Below are 16,044 nucleotides of genomic sequence, written 5' to 3'. Positions count from 1 at the left end.
AGTGGAGTCCTCATTACTTTCGTCAGTCCCCCCAAAAAACAGGGATTTGGTTTTTCTTTAACCACAAATATCCCTATGCATGCTATTATGTTTTGCCATCATAACTTCAAAGCTCATATTTATAACTTGGCTTTTGAAGTTCAATTATTTTCTGTCTACAGACTTTGTTTACCAGTGAGAGTTTATTAGTCTCCCACTTGAGGGGTGTCATTTGGCAGAGAGGTCTGTCAGAGATGTTGTCCGGAGCATACCCCATATATACATCTTGGGAAGGCGATGTGTCGTGTACGAAAAGCAGGTCACTGTTACCCTAAAAATAGTCAATCACAATCACTGCCTGTTTTGATGGGGGCATGTGTTGCTTTGCAATTTTTCAGAGCCAGTCACTACAGCACTTCTGGACTAACCAGGAACAGAACTATTTTGGTGCAGACATTTCATCAATTTGTTTACTTCTCTGTCCTGTCCTGTACAGCCCTCCCTTAACACAGTTCTTTCTTGAATGTGGTGGCCTGGTGAGGACGGACAAGAAGCCTGCACTCTGCAAGAGTTACCAGAAACTAGTGTCAGACCTCTGGCACAAGAACAGGTTGGCTGCCTTTTCTCATCAGTCTTCCAGACTCAGCCCATGAATTTTGTCTGCTTTACGACCGTCAATGATTCATGTTCGTAAACTGGAAAACAAATTATAGGGGTGGGTGGGTGATGCATATTGCAGTTGCCACAGATTTTCTTTTTTATAATCTAGTTTTGACTTGGTTTTAAGACGTACATACATTATACGATTTACAATTTAGGCATTTTGCAGACACTCTTAATCCAGAGCATGTACGTATGTAAAGCAAGGTTTTAAGGAAATGCCCTAGAGCCTATGTCCTTTAAACCAGGGGGTCGCCAAATTATTTTGGGGGGTCCCCAAATTATTATTATTAAAGAAAAGAAAAGAACTGCAACTGAATGGCTGGAAAATGGAAATGAAGAGTATACATATACATATATACATAGTCATACATATAATACACATAGTACATAAATACACCTTCCCTAATGATTATATCTGGTTTCAGTATTTATTTATGGTGTATTGTCTCTATTATTAAAGTTATTGTAGCGGTCAATTTATATTGGTGGTCGGGAGGGGGGCGGGGCGGGGGTCCCGAGACGGTGCCATAGCATCTCCGGGGGTCCCAGGCCAAAAACGTTGAGAACCCCTGCTTTAAACCATAGTATTATTTTTGTATTGTAAGTAATTATAATTTTCATATACAAAATGTATCTGGTTTTCAAAAAACTCAGTGTTTGGGGTGCTGTTTGAGAAGGCTCTTGTGTGGTGTTGCAGGCCCTCCTATGTGGTCCCCACCAACCTGTTCCAGGGGATCAAGGCGGTCAACCCCATGTTCCGAGGATATTCCCAGCAGGTCGGTTTCTTCAGCCTGGTGAAGTAAATACAGTACACAAAGAAAGTGCTTGTGTCACCAGAGGTTGTAGCAGATTCTAGCAAATTCAAGGCACACTTTTCACAGTCATTGCCTCTCTCTCACACAACCTTTCACACATAATTAATTCTCTCATGGAAAGTAAATGCTCAATTAGATTTTGACTGTGACATGTAAACAGTGTTTTATAAATAAGATATACCATAATGTATAATTGGGTTTGAAGCTGCTACACAGAAGCTGCTACATTGTCAGCAAATCTCATACTGTAAGCCCGAACAGACACGATAAAGGGCTGCGTTTTCTCTCGGCTTGCCAGTGTTTGTGCAAAGGACTTAACTGGGGAATATTCATTCGTTACACCACGCTAGGCTGCACAGCCTTGAAATTAGCGTCTTCATGAATGGAGTAACACTGAACATCCTGGGAGAGGGAAGTTCACTTGACTGATTAGGTGTCTAACGTTTTGATTATACTTTCACGAGCATTGGGTTTCACTCTGTGTGGTGTGGCCTAATCAAAGGCAATGTAGATCTTCTTTATGATATGAAAATAAATTCAGTTCATTTCGGTCAAATGAAAATGTTTTGCCTACTGGCAGTGGCAATAGTGGACGTTAGATTTAAACTTGTCACTTTCACTATTCTACCAATCAAACTCCATTTTCACACTAGAATTAACTGCTAATCTCCGGCACCGTTAACCTGGTCGATGCCAAGTTTTGCACACACACCCCCTGGATTCCAACGATGAACCTCTGCCCCAAAGTTTGCAGGATTGGCCCGTTTTGAACAAAAAGCCTCAAATCATGAACGCAGCATGCAATTTACGTGAAATCTTTCCTACTAGGCTGAGGAATATATCCCACCCTTTTCACATTGGCCTGTTATAGCACCACCAGGTGATCTTTTTGCAAAACACATTTTTGGAACAAAATGCCTCAAATAATCCAATTGCCATCCAAGGCGTGAGAAGAAATGGCACCCTTTACACATTGGCCTATAGCACCACCAGGAGGCCACAACCTGACCTGGTGGAGACCTGTGCCCTGAGGAGCACTTTATCTAGTTTCCTCTCTTTTTCCTTACGTGAACCCTAGCCTCATTTGGCAAAAATGGCCAGTCTACAAGCTCACAACGCCTCACAATGTAGTAAGCTTGTAGAACGGAACGAAGTATAGACCCCTGGGGGACTCCAGTCAATGAAGTATTTCGGGTTTAAAGTGGTTAACAATATAACTGCATTTGGATGAAGCTTGCACAAAATTATTTCACCCACTCCTTTATACGTAAGTTTTTGTGCTCATACATAATGTCCATGCTTACTTGTATTCTGTTGTTGTTGCTGTTTCTTGTGGGTTTTTTTCTTTTCTTTTCTTTGTAAAAAACCCAAGTGCTGATCATAAAAAAATGAAAGAAAAGTACCAGCATTGGGCTGGACGTCACCTCCTCTGTATAGCTGCTAATGGAAAGTTAATGTTCCCCTGTGGCTCCCAGGACTCGCAGGAGTTCCTGCGCTGTCTGATGGACCAGCTGCATGAGGAACTCAAGGAGCTGCAGCATGAGCCCGAAGACCAATCCAACAGCATCACCATGGACGAAGTCCACGAGGATGACAACCGCAGCCAATCGGACAACGACTTTCAGTCGTGCGAGTCCTGCGGCAGCAGCGACCGAGCTGACAACGAGGTGCGCTGTGGCGGCGGCGGCGGGGAAGGGAGGGCGAAGGACGAGACCAATGAGGCAGAGATGTTCATTCCTGATCAGGAGGACATCCAGGCCAACCGTGAGTGGCAGAAGGAGAAGAATATGATTAATGACCTGTACCGCTGCGGGGGAGCTGGCGGGAGCTCTGGGGGAGACTTGGACAAAGATGTTGACACCTCCAATGAGACCACACCCATTATCAGTAGCCAGGGGGCGATCAAAGTCCAGGGCAGGACCACAGGTAACTGGCTTTGTTTACCACATCATATTCAGTATTTTAAGTCCGACATTTTGTAGTACTACGTCACGTCCGGGTCCAAGTGGCACCAGCTCCCGTCCGCATCTCATTGTAAATAGAATATCTAAACGCGTGAATCTTTTTACAATGACGTTATTTTTCAGAAAGGAAGCCATTGAGGGTTAAAATGGGTCTTAATGCTTCCAACTCGAGTAGAATTATTAATGTTTTGTACAAGTGTCCATGACAAAGAAAATATATGATGTGGAGACGATAAAGACTATTATTATCATTATTATTGAAGGTGTTAACAGTCCATTTTCTCAGTACAATATTTCAGGGGCATATTTAGAATGTGTGCAGGCTTGAGTATGTTGAATCTAGTTTGCAATTAATGAGGATTTAGTTGACACAATGAAATAAATTGTCGATAGTATTCTGTGTGGGGCAGACGGCCTGTCACAGCCAGATTTGGGAGAGCTGCAGCTTTGTTGTTTGCGAGGAAAGCGGTAAAATTAGACTTTCGTGGTTGTTTTCGTCTCAGATTTAGTCCGACGGAGCGTCACAGTTTATAACTATGGGGACAAAAAAGTGACACAAAAGTAGGACCCGGAAGTATCTCTGGAGGGGCGTTCACGTCACGGCAAAAATACTGAATATCTCTGACCTTGAAGACAAGCGGCCATCATACATCTGTCCTCATCTAAACTTTTGAGAATCTCCTATAAAAATGTATATGCTTATAATGTGCCATGAAAAAGCCCATTCAAGTTCTTCTGATTTAGCCAGGCTATCGGAGATCTCCGCCTACCGATATATCTGGTGACATAAATTCAGTGTAGTTTCTGAAACTGTGTAGAAACAATTCAGTGATTAAAGAAATAACTGTATTGCAGAACAATATAAAAACTTTAGGGGTGTTTTTCATATTGAGACACACAGACTGGATTATAAGCAGTACGCATAGATTTGTTAGCGGGTTTCTCTGCTCTTCTAGGCTGTAAATTGAATAGATTTCCCCAGAGTCTCGGACCCAGACGTATCCGGTAGGAAAAGATCTCCAATTGTCTGGCTACGTGAGACTACATTTAAGTTGTCACAGAACTTGAACAGATGTCTTTGTTCTGTCTTCCACTCCATATTATCCCTCCAAGCTTCTTCTTGTCTCAACCAGGCCTTTTTGTCTGCTTTCCACTAGACTCATTCCCAGACATACAGGTGTCTAGCACGATCCGACCGCAGAGCCCGGTCCCCATGGATGGACACCTTCCAAAAATGTCCTGCAGTCCTCCGAAGTCTTCCTCCGGCTGGCCAAACATCAGTTCTGCTCACAAGAAAGGTACTTAGCACCAGGCAGCATAATGGGAAGTAAATGAGAGTTCAGAATGAGAATCACTATAATTTATTATATTTTAATTTATATTAACTATATATGCCACGGGTGTTCAGCAATGTTTTAGAGATCCATGCTGACACAATGGGAGGGGACACCGGATATATAGTAGGATGAGTCATGAATCATGATCTACATTAAACATAGGTCAGGTGGAGTCAGGATTAAAATGAATGTGTTTCCCATAACGCATCGTCTAGCTTTACTGTTCCTTGTGATCTAAGAGGGGCACAAAACGCACAGTTGCAGCCTTGAGTGATCCGTGAAGTGTTGCACTAAATTGCTTGAATCACTCTCCCTTCTACGCCTCTCCGTAGCAATGACCACCTTCAATCCGCACAAGAGTAAACGTCAGAAGAAGTACCGCAGTGTCATCTCAGACGTATTTGACGGCACCATTGTCAGCTCGGTTCAGTGCCTCACCTGTGACCGGGTAAGTGTAGGAGACATTAACTAACAATAGATTGAGTGGGGAGAAGTTTGCTGTTGTGACATGACAGAAACACGGGGAGTGACACCATATAGCAGAGGTTCAGGACAGTGCTAGGCCATTAGAATTACTAAATTACACAACAGCTACAAGGACTGGGTTCTCTTAAAGGGGAACATTGTCATATTTATCTTAAGAGTACTGAGAGTATACCCTGGAAAATCTTGCATGTAAGATTTGTTGAAAATGCGTCATTTTACATTGGCTGCTTTAACTTTTCCTTGCCAACAGCATCGGCGCGTAGAACGCAGAAATTGTTGTTTCTGCTATTCACATGTACTCCTTTCACTACTACTAAGCCATCTATGGGCACAGAAGAATTTTATTCTTCCAGTAAGTCAAACACTAACTACCTGTGTACCCCATGCATCACAGGTGTCCGTGATCTTAGAGAACTTCCAGGACATCTCACTGCCCATCCCAGGAAAAGAGGACCTGGCCAAGCTCCACTCTGCCACCCACCCAAACTCCCTGGTCAAAGCCGGCTCATGTGGAGAGGCGTACGCACCACAGGGCTGGATCGCATTTGTCATGGAATACATTAAGAGGTTTGTTTACTACGCTTGGTTTACACCACATTGATTATTCATGCGTGCTAGCATATGGCTCCCTTTTATAAAGGGTTCTGAAGTATATTTTGCTTAAAACATTTACACTGCATGAGATGTCAGGCATGGCCCTCGATCTCCTCTGGGCCACATACTGTAGTCCCTATGTTTGCTAGGTTCCTGCATTTAGTTCCTGTACCATGAAGTACAGTCATTCTTAGGCTTTAGCCTGCTTTGTTTTTTACTTCTGGGGCCAAGGTCCTTTCTGATCTTCCCTCTGTCTCCCCAATCCGCCTCCATGTCTGTCGTGTGTTTGCTATTTCAGCTGGTTCTGGGGTCCAGTGGTCACATTACAAGACTGTTTGGCAGCCTTCTTTGCCAGAGACGAGCTAAAAGGTGAGCGAGTGGACCTGTGAGTGTTGTGTTATGCCATGTGTGTGCAAGCCTATGTAGCCAATATCGGTTCTGACTTTAAACAAATGATTCAGAATAAATGTTTGAACAAATATGTTGTGTTTTTCAGGAGACAACATGTATAGCTGTGAAAAATGCAAGAAGTGAGTAAAGTTAAAGTATCAGTTTTGAGTATTGAATCATGAGTAATGTTTGATCTGAAACTACTAACCTGTATCAATATGTTTCTTAACAATTGTTCTTATTTTCTTTTATTCCCACATCTAGATTACGAAATGGAGTCAAATTCTGCAAAGTGCAAAATTTACCAGAGGTACAGCATGCAGCATCAAATTGCACTTGTAGCAATTCAATGAAGCAGACTTGTTATGGCACGTTTTATAGGACTTTACACCAGACATGTATGAAATAAAACCTCTCTGTCCCAGATCCTGTGTGTCCATTTGAAGCGTTTCCGACATGAGCTGATGTTCTCTACCAAGATTGGAACCCACGTCTCGTTCCCCCTGGAGGGCTTGGATCTGCAGCCCTTCCTGGCCAAGGACAGCTCATCCCAGACCACCACCTATGACCTGCTGTCTGTCATATGTCACCATGGCACTCCCAGCAGTAAGTGGGCAAGGCCACAAATATTTTACATGCCAGGCCAATGCTTTTTAACCAGAGTGATATACAGTGCAAGTGTAGAGTAAGCTCCTCGTTCACCAGATTTACAAGCAGGATGGGACGTTTACACTGGCCACCTGTCAAATCTAGTCTGGATAATATACTGTACATGGTCACATCTTGGAAACTATTCTGTGATTTAAAAAGAAAAAACTTTTAAATTTTACTTTGTCTGTGGTCATTTTCTCTGCTATTCGAACCAATACATTGCATGTAGATGTCATCAGACAGACTTATCGGTAGCTGGAGCTCTCTGATCGTGTGGTGAAGCGAGACTAGCCAAATGCCGGTCAATTTAATTTGTTATAGTCTGAAACAACAACCACTTTGAGAGATGATGAATCATCAAGGGTTCTGTTGTAATTAAAAGAACATGTTTGGCTCATAATAGTGTAAGCGGCTGGTTAATCTTGTGATCCATCTGCCACTGTGGCCGGTGGACAAAAACTTGGCTTCTCGCTCAGGTTACAGGCAACATACTGCACAAGGGCCAAAAATACACTCAAACTCAATTCAAACTAGAGTGCACTCGGAGCGCATATCCCCGCCAGGCAACGTCCATTTGTGCGACGGATGTGGCAAAGTGAAAGTGGTTTTGGAGAGGTCTTTTGTAAAGATTTGGCGTTCTTTTGTAACAAATAGGCCCAGCAAGTACAAGCAAACGGTATAGAGTATCAAGACCCCTTTCTTTTTCTTTTTTTTTTAATACTGTTTTTATTAGGCATTTTTTGTATATGACAACTTATATGACAATCTTTGACAATAAAAATGAGTTATTCAGTTATAAAATGAAAGATAAAGACAGGTAATGTAAATTCCACATACAATACATAATAAAAAAGATATATAAATGTGATAAAAACAAAAAAACAAAGAAACAGTTAAACAACGACAAATGTGAACAGACAAACAAAACAAAGACCACAGGACAGACACTCTTGCTCTCAAAACTTTCCCAACACGTTGTTGTAAATTAACAGAATTACAGACATTTCTTTTTAAATGAGAATAAATAAAATAAAATCCTCAGTTCCTTTTTTTTCTTTACTTTTCTTTCCAATTTTCTAATATGTTATCTATTGTGTAGGAGGGGTTAGCGTGCACCTATTGAAATGGTCAATGAAGGGTTGCCATGTCTGGTAAAATCTATCTTCACTCCCTCTCAATTCAAACTTTATCTTTTCCAATTGCAAGTAGTGCATAACATCTTTCATAAGTGTAGTGTGAGTGGGAACCTGTGCTTGTTTCCAATTCAACAGTATCAGTCTGCGAGCCAGTAGAGTCACATATTTTACCATATTATATTGGAAAGTAGATAGTTTGACCCCGGGCCCCCCGACCCCCATCAAGACCCTTTTTGACGGTCATTGTCACATGACTCATGAGACCATTTATGTCTAATTTGGTGGGGAATTAGCAATTAGCACCAGGTGACAAATGGGTTACAATTTTGTAACCGTTTCCCATTTGTTATAATAATAAAACTGTATTTATATATTGGGGGAAATTCAGGTACTGTATAATACATTCACCAGCTTTTACACAGCTTTCAAATGTATTGATTTAATTAATGTATGTATTGTCCTCACTCCCTTTCCTGGTCTCACCCCAGCTGGCCACTACATAGCATACAGCAGAAACGACCACAACAAATTGTGGTACGAGTTTGATGACCAAAGTGTGACTGAGGTTTCAGAGTCATGTGTCCAAAACTCTGAGGCCTACGTACTCTTCTACAAGTAAGACACACAATACTCATAACTCATTCATTGTAATTTATTAAACAAATTAACAATATACTTGCTGCTTTCACAGCATTTGAGCTGATGCACTGTGCTACTTTATCCCTTAGAAATGTTTGACCTTTGATACAGCTTAAGACACCAATTTGAGCCCTCGGTTCAAAGTTTCTTGTTACAGCTTGTGTATACATAAAAGTACATCATAATGCCATGTCCTGTTTCAGGAAGAGCAACGAGGATTCGCTGAAGGAGCGTAGGAGAGTGACGGGCCTACTCAACATGATGGAGCCCAGTCTACTGCAGTTCTACGTTTCGCGCCAGTGGATCAACAAGTTCAAGACCTTCGCCGAGCCGGGGCCCATCTCCAATGATGACTTCCTTTGCTCTCACGGAGGTACATGATGGGGCCATGTGCAGTTATTCACCTGGGAAATATTTAAATTGCTAAATTAACTAGAAAGGTGTGCTCCAGGGCGCATATCTCTGACGGGCTGTGTTGCCTAGCTCTAGGCTGTGTAAGTCGTGGGTTGCAGGCGCAGCCTGTAGCATTGACATACTGTAAATACATAGACTGCATTGGTCACAAGAGTCGCACATCCACAACACCACCATATTGGCAAGGGACACCTACCATAACTCCACTGCAAAATCCTTTTCGGTTTTATGTAGTATCCTATATCATAACTACATGTCTGACATTTGTAGCAAACCAAACTTGGTTGTGAATTCAGCGAGTTATACAGTAATTTTGGAGTGGCCTCCTGCTTCCATAGACATACTGTACATGGTGAATACATGGATTAGGAGGCACAGCTTGCCCTTTCCCATATGGCAGCCACATTGACGCATCGCTCTAATGAATAGCAGCGGCCAATGCGGTATCTAAATATACTGTATCTATGGCCGTCAGGACCTGAAGACGCTTTGGGGATTTATTTATACATTATACGTTATATACCAGTACATTATTTATACATAGTATTTATACATCATACTTTTGTGGTACCCACTATGGGCAGAAGTAAATGTGCTTTTGTAGGGGCACAACCCCTCAACAAGTAAATCCAATTTGGGGTTAATTCGATGTTGCGTTCATGATATATGAATTAATAAAAAGGAATTACTTACTGTTAATTACTGCTAAACCCACATATAACCATAACCGCAGTAATGTGGATATTGTTCCAGCCTTGTGTGGAGAGTCTGGAGACTATCTCCACTACATACTGCTCTCTGCTGAGGACTTGTATGTGTGCCAAGGGCTGGAGAATACATCCTGCTCTTTCTCCTAGATGAAGCTTTCAGTAGAATAGGGGGTGGAGTCTAAAGGGATTTTGTGCAGGTCATGGACTATTACTACTCTATTCAATCACCCAGCATACAGGAGGCCCTGAAGCTTGTGATAGGTATACATTTATATTACTTCTGTCAGGTAGGCAGCGTGGGCTGCAGAGCATGTTGACTCATCAAGTCTCAGTATTCAATTCAGTGCAGTTCATAGTTTTTATTGCCCTGCGATGGAAACTTGATCTGCTGCCAGGGCCACAATAAAAACACGAAACAAATCGCAGACAGACAAACCATGGTTCATATGACCAATCGCTTCATATACGGTTACTAAATGGTCAGAATTTCTATAGTGCCATTATCCAAAGTGCTGTACAATGTGCATTACATTCCCAGTGGAGGTAACTATGCAAAAGCACCAAACTGCTCATTAGGAGCAGTTGGCCAAATTTTGATAATGGTATAATAAATTATAATGGTTTGGTGGTGCTAGACTAGCATAGGCCACTGGGTCTGCAGAATCAAGAGAAGCCATCCTAAGGTGTTCCCAAATCTTCACAAAAGATTTATTTGGCAATACAGAATAGATAGTCCGACTGACATTACCATCTTTAGAGCCCTGCCGGTAGCAAGACTAACAATGAATGACTAGTTTCCATGGTTACACTTAGCAGAAAAAAACAACAATGGCATTTCTACAAATTGCATGAGCAGTGGGGCTTTCAAGCATGAAAGAGTAGACTGTAGACATAATTAGAATGAATATATAATCCTCTATTGTATTATACAACTTATACAGTGATGGAGAACTTATTAAGGTTGTTTTAGCAGGGCTGATTTGTTTGTATTAATTCATCAGCTACTGCCATGTCTACCATGTAATAGATGGAGATGGAGAAAAGGTTGGAGCTGGATAAATGCAAATTAGATCAAAATCAAGCTATTCGCGCCAAAGACTTAATTAGAGTGAGAATGACAATGTGAGAATGACAATGTGATCTTTTTTTATCAAGCAAGACCTGCTCATACAGGTACAAGCAGTGAAATGTTAGTGTGGCAACGATAATATATTAAAAGTAAAGTGCAAATATAAACAACATAATAAGAATAACAATGCAATTCAAAGTAAATACTACTACATTGCACGACACATTGAAGCATAAAATAGGCATTGGGCAAGTGAAGCCTATTATGAAAATGGAAAATAATTTGCCATGCAATGTTGAAATATCAATAATGGCATTAGACCAAAGTCTGACCCAAATATCTGTAATATATAAAAATATCTGTTTATTTTTTCCAACTGCTCTAACCATCTTGTGTGTCTTATGTCAGGTGTGCCTCCCAACAAAGCAACGTTCATCGATGATCTGGCTGTGATGCTGCCTCAGAATGTGTGGGATCATCTTTACAGCAGGTAGCTAGCTGATGCCACATGCTCTTCTAACTTTAAGACATCTCCGTATCATGATTTAAATTTAAATGATTGATTTTCCATATGATCTTGACAAATGTTTTACAGTTTTGTTACATGTTACAAGTAGATGATCAATCCCAAAATTCAGATGCCTAAAAAAACAACAAACAAACAAACAAACAACAAAACAATAGAACATTCAATTAATGGCTTTGCCCAATTAGCTGCTGGAGTAGAATTTGAATTCACTGCCAAAATGTATCAGCTCCCGGCTGGGGTATTATTTAGCTGTCTTGATATTTTAATGCTTACGCTTTCATGTATAAGCACTTTGAATTGCCTTCTGTTGAAATATGTTGTACAAATAAACTTCCTTGCCTATAAAATTGCCCATCTATAATCTTAGTTAGACATTATTTGCCTTTCAACTGGTCTGTGATTGTAATTGTTCCCTTCTCTCTGCAGATATGGAGGTGGACCGGCTGTCAACCACCTGTATGTTTGCCACACATGCCAGACGGAGATAGAGAAACTGGAGAAACGACGAAAGACAGAGCTGGACATGTTTGTCCGGGTACAGACTTTCTCTTGTCTAAAAACAAAAAATAAATATGTTGGCAGATGAGAAATATGTTGGCAGATGTGTAACAATCTTTTTTTTTTGTAGGCATTGTTATGCTTTATTACATATAGATCAGTGTAGAGAGACACAAAGATAGGGTCAGATTCAACCTGGGTCCTCGCACTCACAGTGGTCTGTGCTTGAGTCACCCCATTATAGCAGGTGATAGGCTGCTGCTGCACTGGCACTCTCCATCGCAGCGGAGAGGAGAGGTGTGATCCTGATGAAAGCCTCATCGTTAATTCATGGTGGTTGATGCAGCTGGGAGCTGTTGTCCGGCTGTCCACATGCATGTGCACACGCACACACGTTTAATGTCTATATTACACTATGTCTGTAGAGTGAGTTTATGAGAGACTGGTGCAGACAGAATGAACGTGTGTAACTAACAACTAAGAGAATTTATTTTGGTGTTCCATCTCCACATCCCCTCTTGATCCCTTCTCACACACTTTCGTTTTCCAACCCACACCAATACCCCCCTCCCTTTTCTCCCCCACACAATTCCCCCCTCTTCCTCCTCTGTCATCTACCCACAGCTGAACAAGGCGTTCCAGGAGGAGGAGTCTCCAGTGGTCATATACTGCATCAGCATGCAGTGGTTTCGGGAGTGGGAGGGTTTTGTTAAAGGAAAGGACAATGGTGAGTGGACAGAGGTTATTATACCTTATTGACTGTTTTCAAAGCCTCCTCCCCACACCGCCACTTGATTGAAGTGGCCTCTTCAATTGATAGCTCTTTGGGTAGGAATTATAAAACTATGCACGTGTGTGTTTTGTACATTTCTTTAAGGTCTTAATTCCTCCAAATAAAATCACTTATTTTCTATCCATTACACATTCTTTGAGTCTCCTACCGGATAGTCTCCACAGTTCATTGCTGGTCATTAAATTATTAGCTTAGGAATGCGACACAAACAAAATAATGTCCATGAATTCAAGGCTTATTGGGGTGTGTAATTGATTTAAAAAAATGGGTGAACTATTCCTTTAAACAATTGTATTTTCTCCTCCCATCTCTTGATTCATCTTGAACTGCTTCTGCAAAATTGTGTCAGAATTTATGACATTTTCTCTCACAAAAAAACCTAGCCCCTTTCGGCACCCTCGGTTACCTTTTCATTTTGGACGGCGGTACCCTAGGGCAGGGGTTCTCAACATTTTTGGCTGGGGACCCCCGGAAATGCTTTGGCCATGTCTCGCAGAAAGGTAACCGAGGGTTCCGAAAGGGGCTAAAGAAAACCCTACTTTTGCTTCTATTGCTTCGTACTGTAAAATCTGTACGAGTTTAAAGGTTTTATGACATTCATTTTCATTTATTAAATTACACCCAAAAAACCTGAACTTTGAACATTCAGTGGATTTTCTGTGGTCTGAAGTTTTCTTTGGGGTTTTTGGGGCCTTTTGAGCTACAATGAAAACAGGCAACACAGTGAAACAGTGACATCTGCTGGCAAATCCTATTGACATATATGGGATTTGCAGTAAGTGATGTCACTTACTGCCGGCAAATCAGAGCACCTGTTTGAGCCAGAAAACCCCAGATCACAGAAAATCTACTGAATGTTAAAAGTTCATGTTTTTTGGGTGCAATTGAGATTAGAAAACCTAAAAAAAACAAGAACAATTCCAAAACCTTTTTTTTTATGTCACAATCCCTTTAAATCCTGTGTCTGTCACAATCCCTTTAAATCCTGTGTCGTCTGCAAAGTCCATACTGCATTCTGTAATGTCCGCTCCTTTAATACTGTAGCAACATTCTCTCTGTTGTGACAAGGGAACAGAAATAGCTTTTTTGCATTCAGTTACAATCATTGTTATTGAATCAGGTGTGCATAATGTGCGATAATGACCCGTTTCTTTCTTTCTCTTTTTTTCTTGAAGATCCACCAGGGGCAATTGATAACTCCAAGATTGCCATCAACAAGAATGGCCACATAACACTCAAACAAGGTACTGTACCAGGCTTTTTTCTGGTGTTAACTTTCTGGATTGTATATTCAAGGAATGACTGACTATATTGTCTGGAGTGATTGGATTAGAATTGGTCATGTTTGCCAGCATCAGGCTGGTCATTGTGTCTCTTTCTGACACTGGCAGGCTATACATGAATTTATCCAATTTCTGCTTGGGCAAACAAATATCTTTATACACAATATCTTTATACATGCATGTATATATGTAGATATCTTTAGATTTTTCTTCCTTTCCTAAAAACAACAAAATGACGGAGCATTGTTTAAACGTGTAATCCTGTGAAAAGATGTTCTGATTCAATGTGCAAAATAATAGGAATCTGTGTCTGAAGGCCAGGGAAGAAAAGGCTAAATGGCTTAAGCCACACTAAGAAAGATATACTGTACTTCCAAGCGACAGCAGAAAGAAGATGTAAACAGGAACAAACAGGAATGCATGTTAAGAGGAAAAGCAGGAAAAGAACAATTAGAGGAAGGTAATTGTATCTGCTTTGGTGAAGCTGGATAGGCTATGCTGTGTTGGAGCTATGTGTAAATGTTATTAATATTGAACTGTACTATATGTGGTTGTGCTCACAGGAGCTGACTCTGGGCAGATTTCTGAGGAGACGTGGAACTTCCTTCACTCCATCCACGGCGGAGGCCCAGTGGTAACACTTCGCCCTAATGTCAGTCACCAGGAAACAGAAACGTCGCAGTCTGAGGAGAAGATAGAGGTGGAGACACGCTCTGTGTAGCGACGCGCCCCGAGAGAAAACAACACAAAAAAAAACATTACGAAAAAAATGCCTTTTTTTGCACTTGACTTTTATTTCAAAAGCATTTGAAGGACTCCTCTTTACTGCTATATGGCACCCTTTAACGCCTGAGGGAAATAACATGTCTGGAAAAGGTTTGTCATGTTGTACATATCTGTATAAAGACCTCTTACATTTCTATTAGCACTGTGTGTAGTATACATATTGGGATGTTTGAACCGAGCATTTAAATTAACGTGCAGCTAATGATTTCATTGAATGCCACATTTTCTTTTTCTCTTGACCAAATGAACAAATGTGTCCATGTGTCTTGTGTATTGCTATTCGTGATGAATCACAATGCATCTTGTTGTATATTGACACGATTTTCCTGTTGTGAAAGAATACTGTCCAAATGAATGGTTAGATTAGCAGGAATTCTGGCAACTTTAAGTGACAAAAACCATAAGGTTATCAAGGGACTAATAACTAAGTAGTCTCAGGAACGAGTTTTGTGTTTTGCACTGTACTGTTGACTGGCTAAGTGGCATGTTCACACAATGTCTGGTTTTGTATCTGAATGTACCATTATAGTACATGGGTCAGCGGCCCAAGCACTTGGTTATTTATCCCTGAAGGGTGTGACTTACTATGATGTTAATAGGTTATTTTTTATTTTGTTTTTGTAGGAAATATGTGACAGACAGATTCTAATGAGACTGCATGCTTTGATGAAACTTAGTCGCACAGCAACCGAAAACCCAGCTGAACATCACATTTAATTGCATGCAAATGCAAAGCTGCTCAAAATGTATACACAATCTCATTCTGCGAGACTGCGACTATCAAAACTTTAACATGTAGAGATGCATAAATGGCATATGTAATCTGTATTGTCATCAACAATGCATAGAAGGCATTAATGTGTAAGGGCATGGTGTTGGTGAATGTGTGGGATGGGGGCAAATGCTGTACTACTAGAAATCCATATTGCATATGGATATCTCCTGACAAAAAGAAAATCTGTCCTGGTTTCTGCTGGCTGATACTATTAAAACGAAATGAATTGATATGTCCGTCATAGTTTTTAATTGTTGTGACCCACTCATTCATTGACTAATAATGACTTATGGTATAGCCATGTCTACTTTATGTGGGTGCAAGATTATATGGGGGGGGGGGGGGGGTATTCAATTTAATCGAATACTATACAAAGTTTACAAAGTGAATATAAACTGTAAACAATGGCCTAAATCTGATGACCTCCCACAGGTCTCTGACACAATACACCCTTGGCAGAGACAAATATGTACAGTATAGTGTTGCGTTTTGATGAGCGCGGGTATATCGTGTACACATACACACACCCGACT

The 16,044-nt window shown here is 41.0% G+C and overlaps 1 protein-coding gene across 2 annotated transcripts in view; it reads left to right on the top strand.

Annotated features, from left to right (window-relative positions):
* The window catches only part of usp33 (ubiquitin specific peptidase 33), a 33,570-nt gene extending 17,827 nt beyond the window's left edge, over positions 1-15,743 (top strand). The window contains exons 8-24 of one of the 2 annotated variants that reach the window (XM_083781635.1): positions 476-589; positions 1,340-1,418; positions 2,933-3,221; positions 4,579-4,719; positions 5,091-5,206; positions 5,639-5,811; positions 6,137-6,207; positions 6,335-6,368; positions 6,493-6,538; positions 6,654-6,834; positions 8,504-8,630; positions 8,858-9,027; positions 11,256-11,337; positions 11,803-11,911; positions 12,499-12,601; positions 13,843-13,911; positions 14,514-15,743. In XM_083781635.1, the coding sequence (XP_083637761.1) occupies positions 476-589; positions 1,340-1,418; positions 2,933-3,221; positions 4,579-4,719; positions 5,091-5,206; positions 5,639-5,811; positions 6,137-6,207; positions 6,335-6,368; positions 6,493-6,538; positions 6,654-6,834; positions 8,504-8,630; positions 8,858-9,027; positions 11,256-11,337; positions 11,803-11,911; positions 12,499-12,601; positions 13,843-13,911; positions 14,514-14,671 (2,062 nt within the window). In that variant the 3' untranslated portion in view covers positions 14,672-15,743. Of the gene's footprint in view, positions 1-475; positions 590-1,339; positions 1,419-2,932; positions 3,384-4,578; positions 4,720-5,090; positions 5,207-5,638; positions 5,812-6,136; positions 6,208-6,334; positions 6,369-6,492; positions 6,539-6,653; positions 6,835-8,503; positions 8,631-8,857; positions 9,028-11,255; positions 11,338-11,802; positions 11,912-12,498; positions 12,602-13,842; positions 13,912-14,513 lie in introns of both variants that reach the window. The other variant, XM_083781634.1, reaches the window with a different exon arrangement.
* Positions 15,744-16,044: the final 301 nt, after the last annotated feature.

The sequence above is a fragment of the Protomyctophum parallelum genome (assembly GCF_964188405.1).
Source record: "Protomyctophum parallelum genome assembly, chromosome: 14".
NCBI lineage: Eukaryota > Metazoa > Chordata > Actinopteri > Myctophiformes > Myctophidae > Protomyctophum > Protomyctophum parallelum.
Note: the sequence above shows the minus strand (reverse complement) of the source record. Positions and strands in the feature narration are given on the sequence as shown.